General features: G+C 37.2%; 1 protein-coding gene across 1 annotated transcript in view; it reads right to left on the bottom strand.

The window, feature by feature from the left end:
* Positions 1–17005, bottom strand: part of LOC149811998 (asparagine synthetase [glutamine-hydrolyzing] 2) — a 39456-nt gene extending 22451 nt beyond the window's left edge. Inside the window, exons 1-4 of the mRNA XM_089993915.1 lie at positions 16777–17005; positions 16515–16653; positions 13213–13308; positions 12895–13036 (exon numbers count right to left, since the gene is read on the bottom strand). Of these exons, the coding sequence (XP_089850041.1) occupies positions 12895–13036; positions 13213–13308; positions 16515–16653; positions 16777–16856 (457 nt within the window). The 5' untranslated portion in view covers positions 16857–17005. The remainder of the gene's footprint in view (positions 1–12894; positions 13037–13212; positions 13309–16514; positions 16654–16776) is intronic.
* Positions 17006–18348: the final 1343 nt, after the last annotated feature.

Here is an 18348-nt window from a genome sequence, read left to right as displayed (position 1 = left end):
CTGAACTATCAGCAGGCAGCACTTGATAATCGCTGGAAGATGGCTATGCAAGAAGAAATGACAGCTTTGGTATCTCAGCATACCTGGGATCTAGTTGATTCCCCAGCAGATGCTGACATTGTTGGTTGTAAATGGGTATATACAATAAAGTACAAATCTGATGGTTCTATTGAAAGGTACAAGGCCAGATTAGTTGCGAAAGGATATACCCAGACATATGGAATTGACTTCTTTGAAACGTTTTCTCCTGTTGCACGGATGGGTACCATCCGTCTTGTTCTCTCAGTAGTTGTTCAGCATGGCTGGAACTTGTGTCAATTAGATGTGAAAAATGCATTTCTTTATGGGGATCTCTCTGAGACTGTTTACATGCAACAACCTCCAGGTTTTGAGGTTGAGGGGGAGTGTCATAAGGTGTGCAAATTGAGAAAGGCGATTTATGGCTTGAAACAAAGTCCTCGTGCATGGTTTCAAAAGTTGTTTGAAGTGATGTCAAGCTTTGGTTTTAACAGATCAGCAGCAGATCATACTCTTTTTATAAAGAAAACTAGCTCTGGCATAGTTGTTATGATAGTATATGTGGATGATATCATTCTTACAGGAGATGATGTGAAAGCTATTGAAGCCACAAAAGCTCATCTTCACAAACACTTTGTTACAAAAGACCTTGGTTCACTCAGGTATTTTCTGGGTATAGAAGTTGCTAGAAGCCGTGAAGGGATGGTTCTGTCTCAACGAAAGTATGTTCTTGACTTATTAAAGGAAACAGGCATGTTGGAAGCTAAACCAGCAAATATTCCCATGGACCATAAAGTTTAGTTGGTTGAAGAAGGGTCAAAACCTGTTGATAGCAAACGCTATCGCTCACTAGTAGGGAAGTTACTATATGTAACTGTGACCAGACCAGATATTGCTTTAACAGTAAGCAAAGTTAGCCAGTTCATGGACAAACCAACTGAGGTACACTGGAATGCAGCCATAATGATTCTCAGATATCTAAAGTCCTCTCCTGGAAAGGGGTTACTGTTCAAGAAAGGTGGAACACTGGAGATAGTAGCTTATTCTGATGCTGACTATGCTGGATATGTAGTAGATAGAAAGTCTACCACAGGATTCTGTGTGTTTCTGGGAGACAACTTGATTTCATGGAGAAGTAAGAAACAAAATGTGGTTTCCAGGTCGAGTGCAGAATCAGAATATCGGGCTATGGCCCAAACAGCTGCTGAATTGATATGGGTTCGCACTGTTCTTAATGATCTCCAGGTGAAGGTTTCCTCTCCAATGACCATGATGTGTGATAACAAAGCGGCAACATATATAGCAAACAATCCTGTCTTTCATGAGAGAACAAAGCACATTGAGGTTGATTGTCACTATGTAAGAGATATGATTCAAGCTGGTCATATCACTACAAAATACCTAAAGTCTGAAGACCAAGTTGCAGATATGTTTACAAAGCCTCTTGCTAGGCCTAATTTCTCCAGATGCTGTGACAAGCTGAGCATGATAGATATCTATGCTCCAGCTTGAGGGGGAGTGTTGAGAATAAGTGGTTTTTTAGGTTAAGTTATTCTTTATTAGAGGTTTTCTGAAATATTTTTTTTTATAAGGACTTAGATGTAATTTCTCAATTTTTGCCTCTCTCTCTATTTAATATAGAGAGAAGCCCTAATCGTGGTTAACGAGTTCTATTGTGCAGTTTCTCTCTCTCTCTCTCTCTCTCTACACACAGGTGGCTGTATATCTCTTCTCATTCTACAGATACCAAGGACAGATCTAGACTGATCTGTCACATGTGTTTAGTGGATAGATCTGGACAGATCTGACCATTGTGATGATGGGCAGATTTGACCATCATGATGATGGGCAGATCTGGACGGATTTGAACCCATGTCCGTTCTGTCCATCCTGGACAGATCTATCCGCTGGACAAGTGGACAATTTCAAACAGATGGACAAGGGACTGCGGTGCTTGAAATTTTTTGAATCTGAACATGCGAAGAAATTTATATATATCTGTTAAAAAAGATATATTTCAGATTTGAGGCTTTTTGTCTAGGACAGGACGGACAACTGTCCAATCACAACCTTAACAGTCGGTTGGGACAGGACAGTCTATTGTGCAGTCTCAAGCGACTTTCCAGGTTTTGTCTGGGCTCTTATTTCAAAAAAACGTAATATATATAGTGAGCAGTGTTATTAAAAGCATGCCTCAAGGCGCAAAAAGCGTGCCTCGCCTCAAGGTGAGGGGCTTTGTGCCTTAAGGCGCAGGCATAAGGCGCAAAAGCCCTGAGGCGCACGCCTCATACGCCTTAAGGCGTACGCCTCAGGGCAAGGCGCGCCTCAAGGTGAAGCGTACGCACCTCACCTTGTTTTGGTGAGGCCGCGTTGGCCATTTGCACGAACCCTCGGACGTCCCTCACGAGCAACGACCGAGCGAAGACCCTCCGGACACAACAATTTTACGCAAAAACCCACCTTCAAAGCGAGAAACTGACTAAAACTCACTATTTCGACTAAATCAAGAGAATCCCCTCTGTCACAAATCTGAAAGAAAAGGGAGGAGGAGGAGGAGAGGGAGAGCAATGAGGGCAAGGAAAAACTAACAAGAGCGAGTCTTTTGTACGCATTCCGGAGCTCCGTCGTCGAGCAATCCTTCTTCAGCCCCAGCACCGCGTAAAAGTCGCTCTTGTCCTCCTTTCTAGCTGCCATCGCCCCCAAAAAAAGTGAAGTTGACGAGTTAACGATTTCCCGACAACCAAACGCAGCGAAAGAAAGCCCCAAAGAAGTGGACCGCGAGGAAGACGAAGGAGAGGAAGAAAGAAGAAGAAGAGGGATTGAAGTAACTCTTCTTCACATCTTCCCCTCCCTCTCTCCCCCTTGGTCTTCCTTCCGGGGCACATCGCCGAGAAGGGAGAAGGTGAGCTCTCGGCTGGAAGCTTCCAGAAGAGGGGGGATGATTTAAGAGTGAGAGATCCTAATCGGGGCGCAACCGTTGGATCGAGGGCAATGGAGGGCTTAAATCTCCCTCAAGGGCAGATATTTTTGGCGGCAGGGGATCTCTGGAACGTTCTTAGATCTGTTTTTTTGATGGAATTTCTTTCCACGTCCTTCACCACTCGCGAATTTAATAAAACGCCCCAGAATTGAATGAGAAACAAAATAGCCATCGTTTTCAAAAACAAAATTACTGAAAATTGTGACTATTGTTTTGTTTTGCAGATTTAGTGAATTTGTTGAATATTCAGGGTAGCGGTAGAATCTTTTGGGTCAGACATCCGAGGATTCGGATCTGGGGCCGGGTCAACAACATTTTGTGTGTCACGGAATCTGAATTTGGATGTTAGTTGGATTGAATTCCAGATTCAGATGTAAAACTTTTGCTTTTGCTTTTTTCTATTGAATCCGATTAAATTAATAAAAATTCAGTTGGATATCTAACCCAAATCCAAACTGTTAGCATCACTATCTAATGATAATTAAAACTAACCAAACCCAGTTGGCAAGGGTTCTTTAGGCCCTTTTGTATCCAATTGAATAATTGGTGAAGTTCGAGATTGGGTATCCAGATCCAGGCAAAGAAATCGGACCCATTTGGGTCAATTTACCAATAGTGGTAGGTTATTAATTGAAGAGAATTTTGGTTTCTAATGTTTGAAAAACAACATAAATAAGAAGATCTCATGCTGTGAGAGAATTTTGGTTTCTTAGATACTTATGTAGATCAAGTTGTTGCATTAATGTTACTTTTACATGTTAATCTCATATTTTTTCAGTATTTATTTGAGATTTTTTATTTCTTGTTGGTTGTTGCTTCATCAATCAAGTATTTTTTATTTATTTATAATTTTAGATATTTTTTATAGTTTTTTTTAAGTTTTCAATTTTTTTTTTAAGCTTACGCTTTACGCCTCGAGGCTTACGCCTCGCCTCAGATTTTGGTGGAGTGCCTCGCTACGCCACAACGCTTTTCACAACACTGATAATGAGCCTCCAGCCGACTAAACGGCTGGACTGAACTGAGACAACTCAGTCCCAGTCGACTGATTCGGCTGGACTGGGTTACTGTCAGAAAAAAATATATATATTTTTAACATAGATGTTATGAAAAACAACGAAAATAAATTTTCTTTTAAAAAGAACCTTTTCCTTGCTGGCAGTGGGCCAGACTGGGCCCAGCCGACTGGGTCAGGGCTCAAACCCGCACCTGTTTTTTTTTTTAATTTGTGATTTTTCAGATGGGCTGGTGCAGGGCCTGTCAGGCCCGACCGAACCAAGTTCAGCTGGGGCTAGGCCAGGTGCCCGTAAATGAAAAAAAAGGGGGCCTTGAGTTGAGTGAGAGTATGCTCGTATATTTAATACAAGACTGATTTTATTGTGATCATGTGTATTCAGATTTGCTCATTTATAAATGTTCAGATGCACATTAAAAAAAAACATGTGTGATCGGATTTACATGTACATGTGTATGATTGTAAATGCTCATGATTTGGTTCAGAATTTAATATGTTTGATGCTCGTAGATATGTCCAGTTTTACATATTCCAAATGCTCATATTTATGGACAGAATTACACGTGCTAAGATTACAAATGTTATACATGTTAAAGGGTGGATTAGTACATGTGTACAAATGCAGTTTTTTATGCCAGTACATGTGCAGATTGTTGTATGGTTGTTATTGGATTGTCAAGCATGATTGGATGTACAAAATGTTGTTTACGTACATATACCTGAAATAAACATGTAAATCCTGAGATTTGGGATTTTGCTGGGCACTCGCATGATCACATGAATGTTTGCTTATTGAGCATGAGGAGAATCATGTAAAGAAACACATATTTTTGTAATAACATAATGCATGTGCAAACTTGAAATTTATGTTGTTCTGAGTATGCATATTTGCATGAATGATTGCATATAGAAAAAAAAAAGCATGTATTTCGTATAATCATGTGAACACATGCATATGAAAATTGTTATTCATGTACATTCCCGTTTAGCATGTATGGATGCACATTTGAAAACATGTGAAATGAATGCATAAGTGACATGCTTATTATGGTTTTTGCATTAGAGGCATCGATGGACCAAAGTGGGTCATCATAGGTCGTGTGAGCCTTTTGAGCAAGTGATGCTCTATGTTTAGTTTTTTGTTATGCATCGCAAAAATCAACTTAATTTTTATTGAATTAATTACATTGTTTCTTGTGTCACGGGCCGTGGTCCCGTGATGAGTTTCACATGTTGATTTGCGAAACGTATGATGTTGGTTTTGCATGTTGAATTGCAAACTAAAGAAATTGAAATAATAAAAAGATAAAAAGAAGAGAATAGTGTAATTTACGTTTTCCTGGATGTTCATTCTTTAGTGTGGGAATCCTGGAGTTACGGTTTTAGAGAACCGTAAAGATACTAAAATTTTGTGTGTGTTGTTGTGCCCCTGAATCTAACTAGGTGGTTCACCTCTCGGCCACGATTTTAAGGAGATTTCACCACTTTAGTTGGGACTGGTGTTTAGACACTGTTAAAATGTATCTCTTATATATATATATATATATATATATATATATATATATATATATATATATATATATATATATATATATATTACATCAATACCCGATAGGGGTATTTTTGTAATTTTACATAGTTGTTTTAGAAAACAACTATTTTCGTTTTTTGATAAAATGTATTTTTTCTTTTTTCTTTTTTACAATTCTTTTTTGTTATTTTTGAGGACCAAAAGGGGTTCCAACTATAGAGTCGTTGGAGCCCCCAACGGTCACAAATGTGACCGTTGAGGGCTCCCAACGACTCTATGGGAGCCCCCTTTTGGGCTCTCCTTTTTAGGCCTTTGGCCTCTCCTTCTCTCCTCTCCCTCTTGTATAAATAGGGGTGAACCCCTTGTATATTTTTCATTCTTGAGAGCTTTCTCTCTTCTTAATAAGAGGCTTTTTATATTGTTGCCTTCTTAAAGGCTTGTGCTTATATTGTCCCTTTGTGGACTTGTGATATTGTCTCTTTTATTCATTGTTGTAAGTGCTTGTATGCACTCTTTATATTTCCGCAATATCTCATTACATGGTATCAGAGCCACTCGATTCTTGAAGGAAAGGTGTGGTCCGTGTATCTCATATTTAGTGGATATCTTCTCACTTCTTGGCAACATCATGGAGACAAAGATTGACCTATCTTTCAAGCTCAATGGAAAGAATTATATGATGTGGGCATCGACAATGAAAAATAATCTCAAAGGAAAGAAGCTTTGGGGTCTTGTCATGGGTACCGTTCCGGCACCTAAGCTTATGCTCACAAAGGACGAAGAAGGTCAAGAAAAGGCTCTTGAAGGAGATGCTCGCCTCAAGGCCATTGAAAATCATCAAAAAGAAGTGGAAGATTGGGAAAGCAATCACGCAAAAATCCTTGCGTGGTTTATGAACAATGTTGAGCTTAAGGTATGTGCTAATATAGCAAAATTTCGTAGAGCCAATGAGGCTTGGTCCTTTATGAAGGGTATGTATACCCAAAAGGATCTTGCGAGAGCATACTTCTTGCAAGAAAAGATTAGAACCACCAAGCAAGGTGATTCTAGCATTCAAGACTATTATAGTGCCCTAAACCACTATGGGATGAATTGGCTCTTTTGGAGCCAAAATGGGTTTCTATGGAAGATATTGATTTAAGGCAAAAACAAATGGAACAAGAGCGATTGTTTCAATTCCTTTTTGGGCTATGTCCCGAATTTGAGCAAGTGAGATCCTCACTTCTCCATAGATCTATTTTTCCTCCTATTGAGGATGCTATTGCCGAAATCACTCAAGAGGAGACAAGGCTTGGCATGAGTAAACATGTTGATGAAGTCCTTGCCGTGTCAAAACCGGGTAACAATGTTAGAACCTATAAAACTCCTCATTTTGGGAAACAAGGAAACTACAATGGAGGAAGAAAAATGATTGTTTGTCATTATTGCAATGAGCCGGGTCACATTAAACCCGCTTGCCCAAAGCTTATTGGAACCTTCAAGCCTAAGGTGGCCTCTCTTGAAGAAACTACCACCAAAGAAGATGAAGGCAAGAACAATGACATCAAAGAAACTCTTGGGCAAATATCTTTGGCTCTCCAACAAATACTAAACGTTTCTTCCTCCACATCGGGTGCGGCTATTGCCTCGACATCATCACCCGGTACGTATTCTTGGATCCTTGACTCCGGAGCTTCTTTTCATATGACCCCCCATGAAAATGCACTTATTGATGTTTGCAGCAATTCAAAGGACTCTTGTGTCTCTACGGCCGATGAAACCTTTTTAAAAATTTCAAGTATTGGCTCTTTTAAAGATTCTCAAAATTTTTGTGTTCCAAAAGTAAGAGTTGTTCCCAAACTAAATTTAAACCTCTTTTCGGTTTCTCAAATTGCCGACCATGGATGTGAAATATCTTTCTCATCTAATGGTTGCTTTGTGCAGGATCTCCGGTACGTGAAGCAGATTGGGCAAGGCCATAGAAAGGAAGACCTCTATTATATGGACCATCTCGATCTCCCTACAAATTATTTTTGTTCTTATGTCCAAGAAAAAACCATGGAAACTTGGCATAAAAGACTTGGTCATCCAAGTTATTCCAAAATGTATCTCTTTCCTTTTGGAAACAAATTTTGTAAGGAAAAAGAAATTAATTGCAAAGATTGCATTTTTTAGAAAAATGAAGTCTATTCCATTTCCAACTAGAACTTTTGTTTCATCAAGACCTTTTGAATTGGTGCATTCGGATGTTTGGGGGCCTTCTCCGGTTATGTCTAAAGGGGGTTATTCATATTATGTTACGTTTATTGATAACTTCACTCGGTATGTTTGGATTTATTTTCTTAGTCATAAATCGGAAGTATTTACTTTCTTTAAAGATTTTCATAAAAAGGTTCAAAATCAATTTCAAAATAATATATATATTTTAAGATCTGATTCCGGTGGCGAATACTTATCTCACGAATTCCAAAACTATTTAACCCAAAATGACATTTGCCATCCAAAGTCATGTCCTAGGACTCCCCAACAAAATGGCCTAGCGGAAAGGAAACATAGGCACATTATAGAAACCACTAGAACATTACTTGTTTCTAGGAATATTCCAAAGAAGTTTTGGGCTGAAGCCGTTCTAACCTTAACTTATCTAATCAATAGATGCCCTCTTCTAAGTTAAAAAATGCTTCTCCCTATGAAAAACTCTTTAAATTTTCACCCGATTTCAATCATCTTCGTATTTTTTGTTGCAAATGTTTTGTCCTATTACATAAAAGGGATAAGTTATCTCCAAAAGCAATTGAATATGTTTTTTTAGAATATGGTGAAAATAAAAAAGGGTATAGATGTTATGATTTTAAGAATGATAAACTATATGTTTCAAAAGATGTAACATTTCTAGAAGAAGAGAACGGTTTTGATAAAATAGAAGAAACAAATGAAATTGACTATATATTCTTATATGATCTTATTGATGACATACAAGAAGATTTTCTTGAAAACATAGATGATACACGTGAGGTATCCCATCTTGACATAACACCCTCAAATGATAGTGATTCAAATATAAATGTTTATGATAGTGATACCAATATAAATGTTTACTTAAGAAGAAATCAAGAAAATCCTATTAGTGCCCTTGAAAAATACTCTCAAATTTCTGAATCCACTGAGGAACCACAAGTTAGACATTCTTCTAGAATATCAATACCCCCAAATAGGTTTGTATCCTATGATTCCTTAACCCCCAACTATCGGACGTGTTGAATAACCCTACATTCTTATTTTGAACCGGCTCACTATAATCAAGCTAAATCTATACCACATTGGGTTGAAGCAATGCAAGTTGAACTAAATGCTTTAAAAAAGGCCAATACTTGGGAAATAGTTAATCTACCCTCACACAAAAAACCTATTGGTTGTCGCTGGGTCTTTAAAGTTAAAACTAAAAGCGATGGCTCTTTAGAACGATATAAAGCTAGATTAGTCGCTAAGGGATACTCCCAAGAATATGACATTGATTATGAAAAAACATTCGCTCTCGTAGCTCGAATGACCAGTGTCAGGACCTTAATAGTTGTCGCATCAACCAAAAAATGGCCTATTTATCAACTTGACGTAAAAAATGCCTTTTTAAATTAAAGTTTAAGTGAAGAAGTTTACATGGATCCGCCACCCGAAATCAATATTAAGCAAGGTCAAACACTTCGGCTTTTGAAGGCATTGTATGGTCTTAAACAAGCTCCTAAGGCTTTGTATGATCGTTTCAGTGATATCATGGTAAAGTTAGAATTTCATTCTTGTTATACTGACACTGCTGTTTTTGTTAAAAATGTAGGTACTAGTATCGTAATATTGTTGCTTTATGTTGATGACATGATTATCACTGGGAATGATCAAAATAGTATTATTGATGTTAAAAATATGTTAAAAAATAATTTTGATATGTCTGATTTAGGTTTTCTTAGATATTTTCTTGGAATTGAAGTTGCATATTCTTCTCAAGGATATATTTTGTCACAGATGAAGCTTGTTGCAGATATCTGTTCTAAGTCTGGGATTTCTGATGACAAGAAAGTAGAGACTCCCGAGGTTATTAATGCCAAATTACGGTTGGAGGATGGGGTTCTTCTGGAAGACCCCACGCCTTACAGACAACTCATTGGGTCTCTTACCTATTTAACCATCACCAGACCAGATATCACCCATGCGGTTCACTCAGTTAGCCAATTTCAGCATGCTCCTACAACTGTGCATATGAGTGATGTTCTCCGAATCATCCGCTACATTCGGAATACCATCAATAAAGGGTTTTTTCTATCTTCCTCTTCTTCCTTAAATCTTCTTGCTTATACTGATGCCGATTGGGGAGGTAACCCCAATGATCGAGTCTCAACTACTGGTTTTTGTGTCTTTTTAGGGGACTTTTTGATTGCCTGGCGATGGAAGAAGCAGCAGAAAGTTTCACTATCATCCACTGAAGCTGAGTATCGGGCTATGGCAACCACGACAATGGAACTTGTATGGCTTCGCAATCTGCTTAAAGACATGGGGGTTGATATTATCGAAGCCTCAAAATTATGTTGCGACAACAAGAGTGCCATCTACATTGCGAGCAATCATACCTTCCATGAGCGTACAAAGCATATCGAAATGGACTGCCACTATGTTCGTGACGAATTCTTACGAGGAACTATTGCTCTACCATATGTCACTTCAGAATATCAGTTGACGGACTTCTTCACTAAAGCTCTTCTGGCTCCTCGCTTCATGTTTCTTCTTGGCAAACTATCTGTCATTTCCCCATAAAGTTTGAGGGGGGGTGTTAAAATGTATCTCTTATATATATATATATATATATATATATATATATATATATATTACATCAATACCCAATAGGGGTATTTTTGTAATTTCACATAGTTGTTTTTAGAAAACAACTATTTTCGTTTTTTGATAAAATGTATTTTTTCTTTTTTCTTTTTTACAATTCTTTTTTGTTATTTTTGAGGACCAAAAGGGGCTCCAACTATAGAGTCGTTGGAGCCCCCAACGGTCACAAATGTGACCGTTGGGGGCTCCCAACGACTCTATGGGAGCCCCCTTTTGGGCTCTCCTTTTTAGGCCTTTGGCCTCTCCTTCTCTCCTCTCCCTCTTATATAAATAGGGGTGAACCCCTTGTATATTTTTCATTCTTGAGAGCTTTCTCTCTTCTCAATAAGAGGTTTTTTATATTGTTGCCTTCTTAAAGGCTTGTGCTTGTATTGTCCTTTTGTGAACTTGTGATATTGTCTCTTTTATTCATTGTTGTAAGTGCTTGTATGCACTCTTTATATTTCCGCAATATCTCATTACAGACACAACTGTTGTTATTGGTATACAACCAAAGTGACATTAGTAGATGTTAATTTTCTTAATGTCTGCATTGAATGTTGATTTTTAATGTTCCGATGGATGGTATTGATTCCTAATATCGGTCGAGGGCTAAGTGTGGAACCTAGTAATAAAATACAAATTGTGTGGTAAGTTACAACTGGGAACCTAACTTGACATTGAGAATTTGTTTACCCGTTTTGAGTATCCGAGGACAACGGTAATAAAAAGAATAACTAAATTTATGTGCATTAAATATGGACATGCATATAAAAGAAAACTCTGATAAAATAATAATTTGTTCATGCATGTGCATTAAAATCATGCATATTCTTGTTATGCATTACACCATGCATATTTACTTGTTCTCATGTGCTAAATTAATGATTGCATGATATTTGCTCCCTAATGCATGATAAATGTTCTCGATTGCTTAATACTGAACCCTATTGTTTAATAATTGTTTCCTCTTAATAATTATTCCCTATTCCCTATTACTTAATAGTGATCCCTATTGTTTAGTGATTGTTGTCTCTTACTTAATAATTGTTTCCTGTTGCATGAATGATTAATTGAATTATGAATTTATTATATTCGCATCTTTATAAAATGTTGCATGAATTTTACTTATGTTCTTTTTATTTATTTGATTCATTAAAGAGACTCGTACACATGATCTATGATTCTGATACCCTTATCTCTATGTTTTTTCAGCCTATGAGACCCAGTGAGGAGACTCGCTACTACGAGGGCTACACGATTACTTGACAACTTTACTTAGGGCCATCGTGGCTCCACTTTTTGATTCATTTATATTTCTTTATATCTTGTTCTCGGACTCTATGCTTTTAATTAATAAAATTGGTTTGATTTGGATGATAGTAGTGTAAGATCCCTTGTGGTTGTAGATTGGTTATGACTGTAAAAGCATCGGGTCTCTGAGAATGTTTTCGCAAATGTTTAAAAAAAAATCACTATTTTAATGAGTATGAGTTGGGGTCGTTACTCTCTCTATATATATATATATATTTATTTATTTATTTCATCCTGATTTAGGTAAATCGGCTCAAAGGGAAGGCCATGGGCTGGCATGTCCAAAATACTGAACAGGCCTGGCTGTTGCCAGCCCTATTGCTAATTACAAATTATTCGTTAACATGACTGCGCTAATGCATTATTTCTGAATTTTGAGTTTATATACCTATATATATAACATAAATATATAAATATTATGTAAATATATACATATGCATGTATGTATGTGTGTATAAATGTATGTCTGTGTGGGCACTAGTCATACAAATTTCTCATATCCCATCACCCCTGCTCATGCAACACTAGCATTGCCTCTGAGATGGTGGATTTCCCAGGTTTTCTTTACAAAATCCATCCACATCTGACATTCACAGTTAGCACCTGAATCTAGCACACCATTAACTACACAACCCTAATATCCACTTTTTATTATACAATTTAATGCTTACCTATTGCAATGGACATACAATATTATCTGATGGTCGTGCACCTTTGACAATAGCCATCAAGTATAGTCCATAGGGCATAAGCAACCTTTTCTTTAGCAAATCTATATCTCCAGACAGGAAAATTGACCGTGTGCCACACTCTTATGCTTCCATCTTTTCAAAGATACAAATTTTATGATTTGATTAGAAATGGACAAAGGAAAGTTGATTCATTATCAATAACTTTAATATCAACAAACTGGAAGACCCAAATATCCGACACCATAAGTAGAAAAAGAAATGCATCACCAAGTCAAGGATATCTATGTTACAGATTCATCCAAGAAAGAGAAAGACAAATAGGTGGGTAGTTGCAAAGGAAAAAAAGAAAAAAAATACTGTGTTCTTGAACTGAAGTAAAGACTAAAAGTGATTGAGAACACCAAATGTACTAATCTAAACCAAATTCCTGTCAAGACACTAAAATGAGGAAAGGCCATAGAAACAGAAAAGGTGGCCATGTGAGATGTTGTTACCATACCATCAAGACCCCAACCCATGTATAAGGGTGTGATACCAATAGCATCCCGTGCAGCAATGAAACTTTTATCACGAGTGTCAAGAAGCACAAAGGAGAACATACCATCCAGCATGTCCACAAAATCCTCTCCATATTCTTCATACTGTCAAGAAGCACATAAAACCAAATCAACCTACTACAAACATACTTCCTCACAACCAAGTAATAGATCAGCATGCTGTATGATTCACTTCTTTAAGCATATGTGCACACTTTGTTCACACTAATATTTGAACTATACCTAATGGATACTACAAATAGTAACTTACGGATACTTACAAGATGGGCAATCACTTCGCAATCACTGCCAGTTCTGAATTGATGAGACTTTAATTTCTCTCTCAACTCTTCATGGTTATATATCTCCCCATTAACCTAATATATATAAAAAAAACAGGAAATATTACATAGATAACTTTCAAGGCTTAGCATATGGAGTTAACACAATCATAAAAAAGAAAAATCATTAGACTACAAGTAATTTACATCATAACTACTATAAAAAGATGTCACATGGACACTTCACTTAGAATGCATGTCCTATGCCAACATGAGATATCACTTGACAAGACACAAACATACTTCGATACTTCATGGACACTAACCAAACCCACGTGGGAGATAGTGAACACCATGTCAACTTCATCTATTTGTTTTAGTGACGTAGATTGTATATTCTGTATTCATTTGTGATTTTTTTCTTTTAATATTTTCATAGATTACATTACATTTCAGTTTTCAACTTATTATTTAATGTTCATAATCATAGTGGTTTAGAATTGTCGTTCAAGAATTTGCACTTAAGATGGTAGTCATGCACTATTGCTTTAGATTAAGAATTTTGAACGCAGTCACAAACACATGTACATATACATGTATGTATATATGTATATATGGTTGTATGGCCATGTCTCTGTGTTATTTTTTCAAAACTGCTGTCATACGAAGCTTGGCCGTGTGGCAAGGTGACATAAAATGACAAAAAAGCTGTTATTAAGACCCAAATTTATATTGCATATACAATATGATGGACTTGAACATCATCCACAAGAAATCATCAGCACACAACACACCTCTTGAGAAAGTCCAACTACGAACATGTTCTTTGGCACCTGATAACGAAAAGTGGGAGAAAGGAACAAAAACGTTTTCTAACACCAGTGTCATTTGTTGACTTAACCAAGTCCTATTTGTCGTCATTTTGCTGACTTAACCAAGTCATAATTATCAATACATTGTTAACCTTGCCATTCAGGTCTTCTTATGGCAAAATATTGTGGCTTCACAAGCTTTCCATGTTGAGGCAATAAGAAATTCCTCTCATGACAGGATTAATCAAAGTAAATCTACTGGTCATAGAGAGGTTTTTAACTTTCACTTGCTGAGGAAAAGGTACTAGTTTGACAGGGAAAATGAACACAAAAAATCCCTGATTGCATCAAGTGGGAGGCTCCAGAAAGCATAATAAAAGTTCTGCAACCATATTAAAAGAACAACCACCTAGTCCTGATCAAAATGAATTAAATATTTAAAACTTGAGGAGATCTGACTAACTTTCAAACAAAAAAAAAGCGCCTTAAGAACTCTGAGAAGCCTCAAAAGTGATGATAAAACATACTGATTAATGACAAGGTCCACATAGATGATATTAGAGAACATAGATGAGGAGATATTCCTTTCATCTTCAATAATTTATGATGCGCCTGGAGAACGTTAACCATATCAATACAAGTGGATTAAGAAAATAGGGATTCCTTGCCTAAGGATCACCTTCACTCCATCCACCAAAAGGAAAAAATAATCAATGTCAAATTATCATGTTAACAAACAAGATTTGGAATCTCAATTCTCAAGGCTCTCTAAGGATGCCTCTTTTTAAGTCACCTTTAAATGAAAATTATGTTTAAGGTAGTCAACTTTAAAATAAGATTTCCATTTCATTTTTCTGGAACATGAAACATCTACTGTGGCCATAACGATACCAACACAGAAATGCCTCTCGTACAGAAAGCCCAATGGCATCCACGATGACCTTAGAAAGCATGGAAGCAATACTAATTGTTATGGGTCTAAGTTTCATGTGGTTTGTGTAAGCCCCACAAAAAGATGAAAAACTAACAGAAAGGGATCCAATAAAAAATGTTCCATCTGGCAGATGGGTTATCAAGAGAGAATTTGATTTGGTTAGAGAATATGTGTTTGGTAAACAAGAATCATTTTTTCAGCAAGGTACAAAATGCATCAACAAATATTCAATATGATTCTATTTTTGTTCAAGTAATGGATTCTAGCCAATTGAAATGATATTCTTATCAATCCAGAGAGAATTTCAATTACATTAGTAATGAGGATTCAAAATATCACAAATTGACCAATCAAACAGAGATTTATCAACTAAAAGAAAGATTGATTCTTTGGGATCCTTCCCCTCTCAAACAATTTTACCGGATATGTCTTGGAAAGTTCATTTCAATAGCATTTTACCTTGTGAGAAGCGATATCACCTAAGTTAGGAAGAGCTTCTGAATTTGGAATAATCTTTGGATTGAACATGGATGACAGTTCCAAAGGAACTAGGAAGACAGTTCAAGTCTCAACTGATTTACATCAAAGCATGTGATACCCTCAGTCAAGAAATGAAAGCATAAAATCAAAAGATCCCACCGACCTCCAGCACATCCACCATCTAGTATGATTGTGATGAGGACTCTTAAAGAGGCTAACAATTCGGATGCTAAAAGCTGTAAATGGATGATATTCATCCAGTTGAAAGTTGTGTCAATCCTTTTGAAAAGATATAGTGAGAGTTACTGCTAAAGCCAGCAGCTCCCCTTTTTTATATAGAAACAGTAGGAAGTCAGCTTTTAGTTATTAGGTTTAACATTTTAATGCAGGAATAGTTGGAAATATAGAAGTAAAAGACAAAGCAAAAAATGGACTAGAGGAACATACTTTCAAAGACACAGAAAAATCCAAGGGACGATGAAATAAGCATCTTGAATTTGTCTTATCTGTTTCACAATGCAATAACAAAACTTCGAAACGGAAGATGAAAATATGAAAAAAAGTTTCAAAATGGCGACCATTCAAGATTTTCAGATCGAGTTGGCTTCTCCAATGATAATACACGAACTACGGCTTCTTGGAATAAGCTTCTCGGTTGGACCTGGATATTTCCGACCATAGTTCCAACAGGACGTTAAGGAGTGGAGATTCTTCAAATCTTCAAATCTCAACCTTCATCGGCATTTAATAACGGCCTCAGGCAGGGTGCTCTTGTTATATTTTTCAGGATGCTCAGGCGCTTTACTCTAAATACCAAAATTCAATAACCTTTGTTTCACAGTGCCATCAATAATACAAGATATTTAAAATTCTCTGTAGTCGATTCCAGAATCATAAAATATGAGTGTTTTTTTTTCCAGTATAATTCATATATCCTGAGGTTTCAAAATCCAATTCAATGGACACGTTACACAGACCCAAAAACAAAAGTGAAAGGCAGAAGAAACAGGAGATTAAGGAAGTATCATGAATCGAATGAAGAGATTGAAACTGCACAGGACAGGAAGGAAAACTACCGTAACAATGACGGTTTTGTCTTCATTATACAAGGGTTGATCTCCAGATGTTGGATCTACGATAGCCAAACGTTGGTGTGCAAGGTAACAATCTTGATGGCAATGTATCCCACTCCAATCTGGACCTCTATGCTTCAACCTACCCACCCCCCAACAAACCCCACAAATCCAAACACAGAGTGATTATAAAAAACCAGAAACAATCAAACTTCTGAAACAGAAACAGAAAAATGAAACTGTCCACATCACAGAGACAGAGAACCTTCTTGAGAGCTCGATGATTCGAGCTCTCTTGGTTTGGGAGGTGTCACTGCAACCAAGGACGGCGAGGATCCCGCACATGGCCGCCGCTCAACCCAAAACGATTTGATTTTGTTTTACTGAACCACCTGCAAGAATGGACCTCTCTCTCTCTCTCTTCCCTTGCCTTCTTTGGATGCCAATCCTCTTTTAAACCAGAGAGAGAGAGGTGGTGTTTTTTTTTTCTTTGGCCTTCGTGACTTGCCCGTGCACATGGATCTTCAAACACAGATTCTGGCTCATTGGATATCAATTTTGGAATCTAATTGAATATTAGTGAAAATCTGTTATTCTAATGACTAAGGCAGCTGTAAAGGGGTAAAATCCAAACATTGTCGGGGGCGCTCGTTGGAACCCATTTTTTGACTTGGACCAGGAGAATCATTCCTTGATCTGGGTCCAGTTGACTGTGCCAAAGGTGGGGTCAGTGGGAGGCTCGACAAGTACGAAGTGAAACTGATTAGGATGAGCGTTTAGTTCCTCTAGCTTCTCTCAAGTCGGCCAGGAAACCCTCTCTAGGTTTAAGCTGGAGATACTGCAAAAAATTTTATATTAATATAAAGTACTTTTTTTAGAAACTGGCTTTGGAAGAGTGATAATCTTTGCTTTTAACATTTGATAAAAATCTAGACTTTTTTATGCTTTTTCTATGATTGTCACACACTTTGTTCATACTTCCAACAGGATTATGTCTTCTCATGTTTTCTATTTACTTTCTCATAAGCTTTTCATTTGCTTTCTTTAGAAAGATAACCATTATTTTTAGATTTTGACAAAAAATTTAATGTTATTTTAAAAATTCATTAAATTTAAGAATACTCATTTTTTATTTTAATTTTTATTTGTATCTCATTCAATTCTCATTTGATTTCCCTATTTGATTATCATATTGCTTCCTTTTCAATTCCCATTTCACTTTCAAAACAATTCATGGCTTTTTTTTCTTAAAATTTTTAAAATGCTTCATTTCTGGCTTCCATATCCTAGTTTGACAACCTTAGTCTAACATTCCTAGGTTAAGTTAAAGTGCCCAAGGTTTTTGACAACCTTAGTCTAACATTTCTCGCTTCCATATCCCATGTGGTAGGTAGGCGGGATCCTATGTCAAGCTGAAGGCCCAGGATAGAATCCTTCTGCGGGCGGCTGTTGTTTTGGTAGGGGTCGGCGTAACCCCAGCTTGCCTTTCAAAAAAAAACTACATGGTTAGTCCTCAGTTTCAGATGGGTCATTTAGTCAATAGGGCCTCAATAGTCTGAAAAGTTTGGGCCATCGTCTTACATTGAAGACAACTAGGCTAAAACCAGGCTTAGTCTTACAAGTCAAGTTGACAAAGTCTTAAAGGAGACTGCATGTTGGCTGGAGAGTGAGTTCCATGAAGTTTCATTGAGTTAAGCCACGCTGCTGGGACTAGGCTGTCTTGACGGGAACCACAAAACATTGTTGACTCGTAATCCTAAAGAGCATGTTGTTCTCTCTCAAGAAAGAGTGCAAGGAATTGTATACTGTTGTTCCCTTTTAAGCAGCAGCAGTCCAC

Source organism: Nuphar pumila, chromosome 17 (assembly GCF_984573655.1).
Source record: "Nuphar pumila chromosome 17, dmNupPumi1.hap1.1, whole genome shotgun sequence".
Taxonomy (NCBI): domain Eukaryota; kingdom Viridiplantae; phylum Streptophyta; class Magnoliopsida; order Nymphaeales; family Nymphaeaceae; genus Nuphar; species Nuphar pumila.
This window is presented reverse-complemented; position numbering and strand designations above follow the sequence as displayed.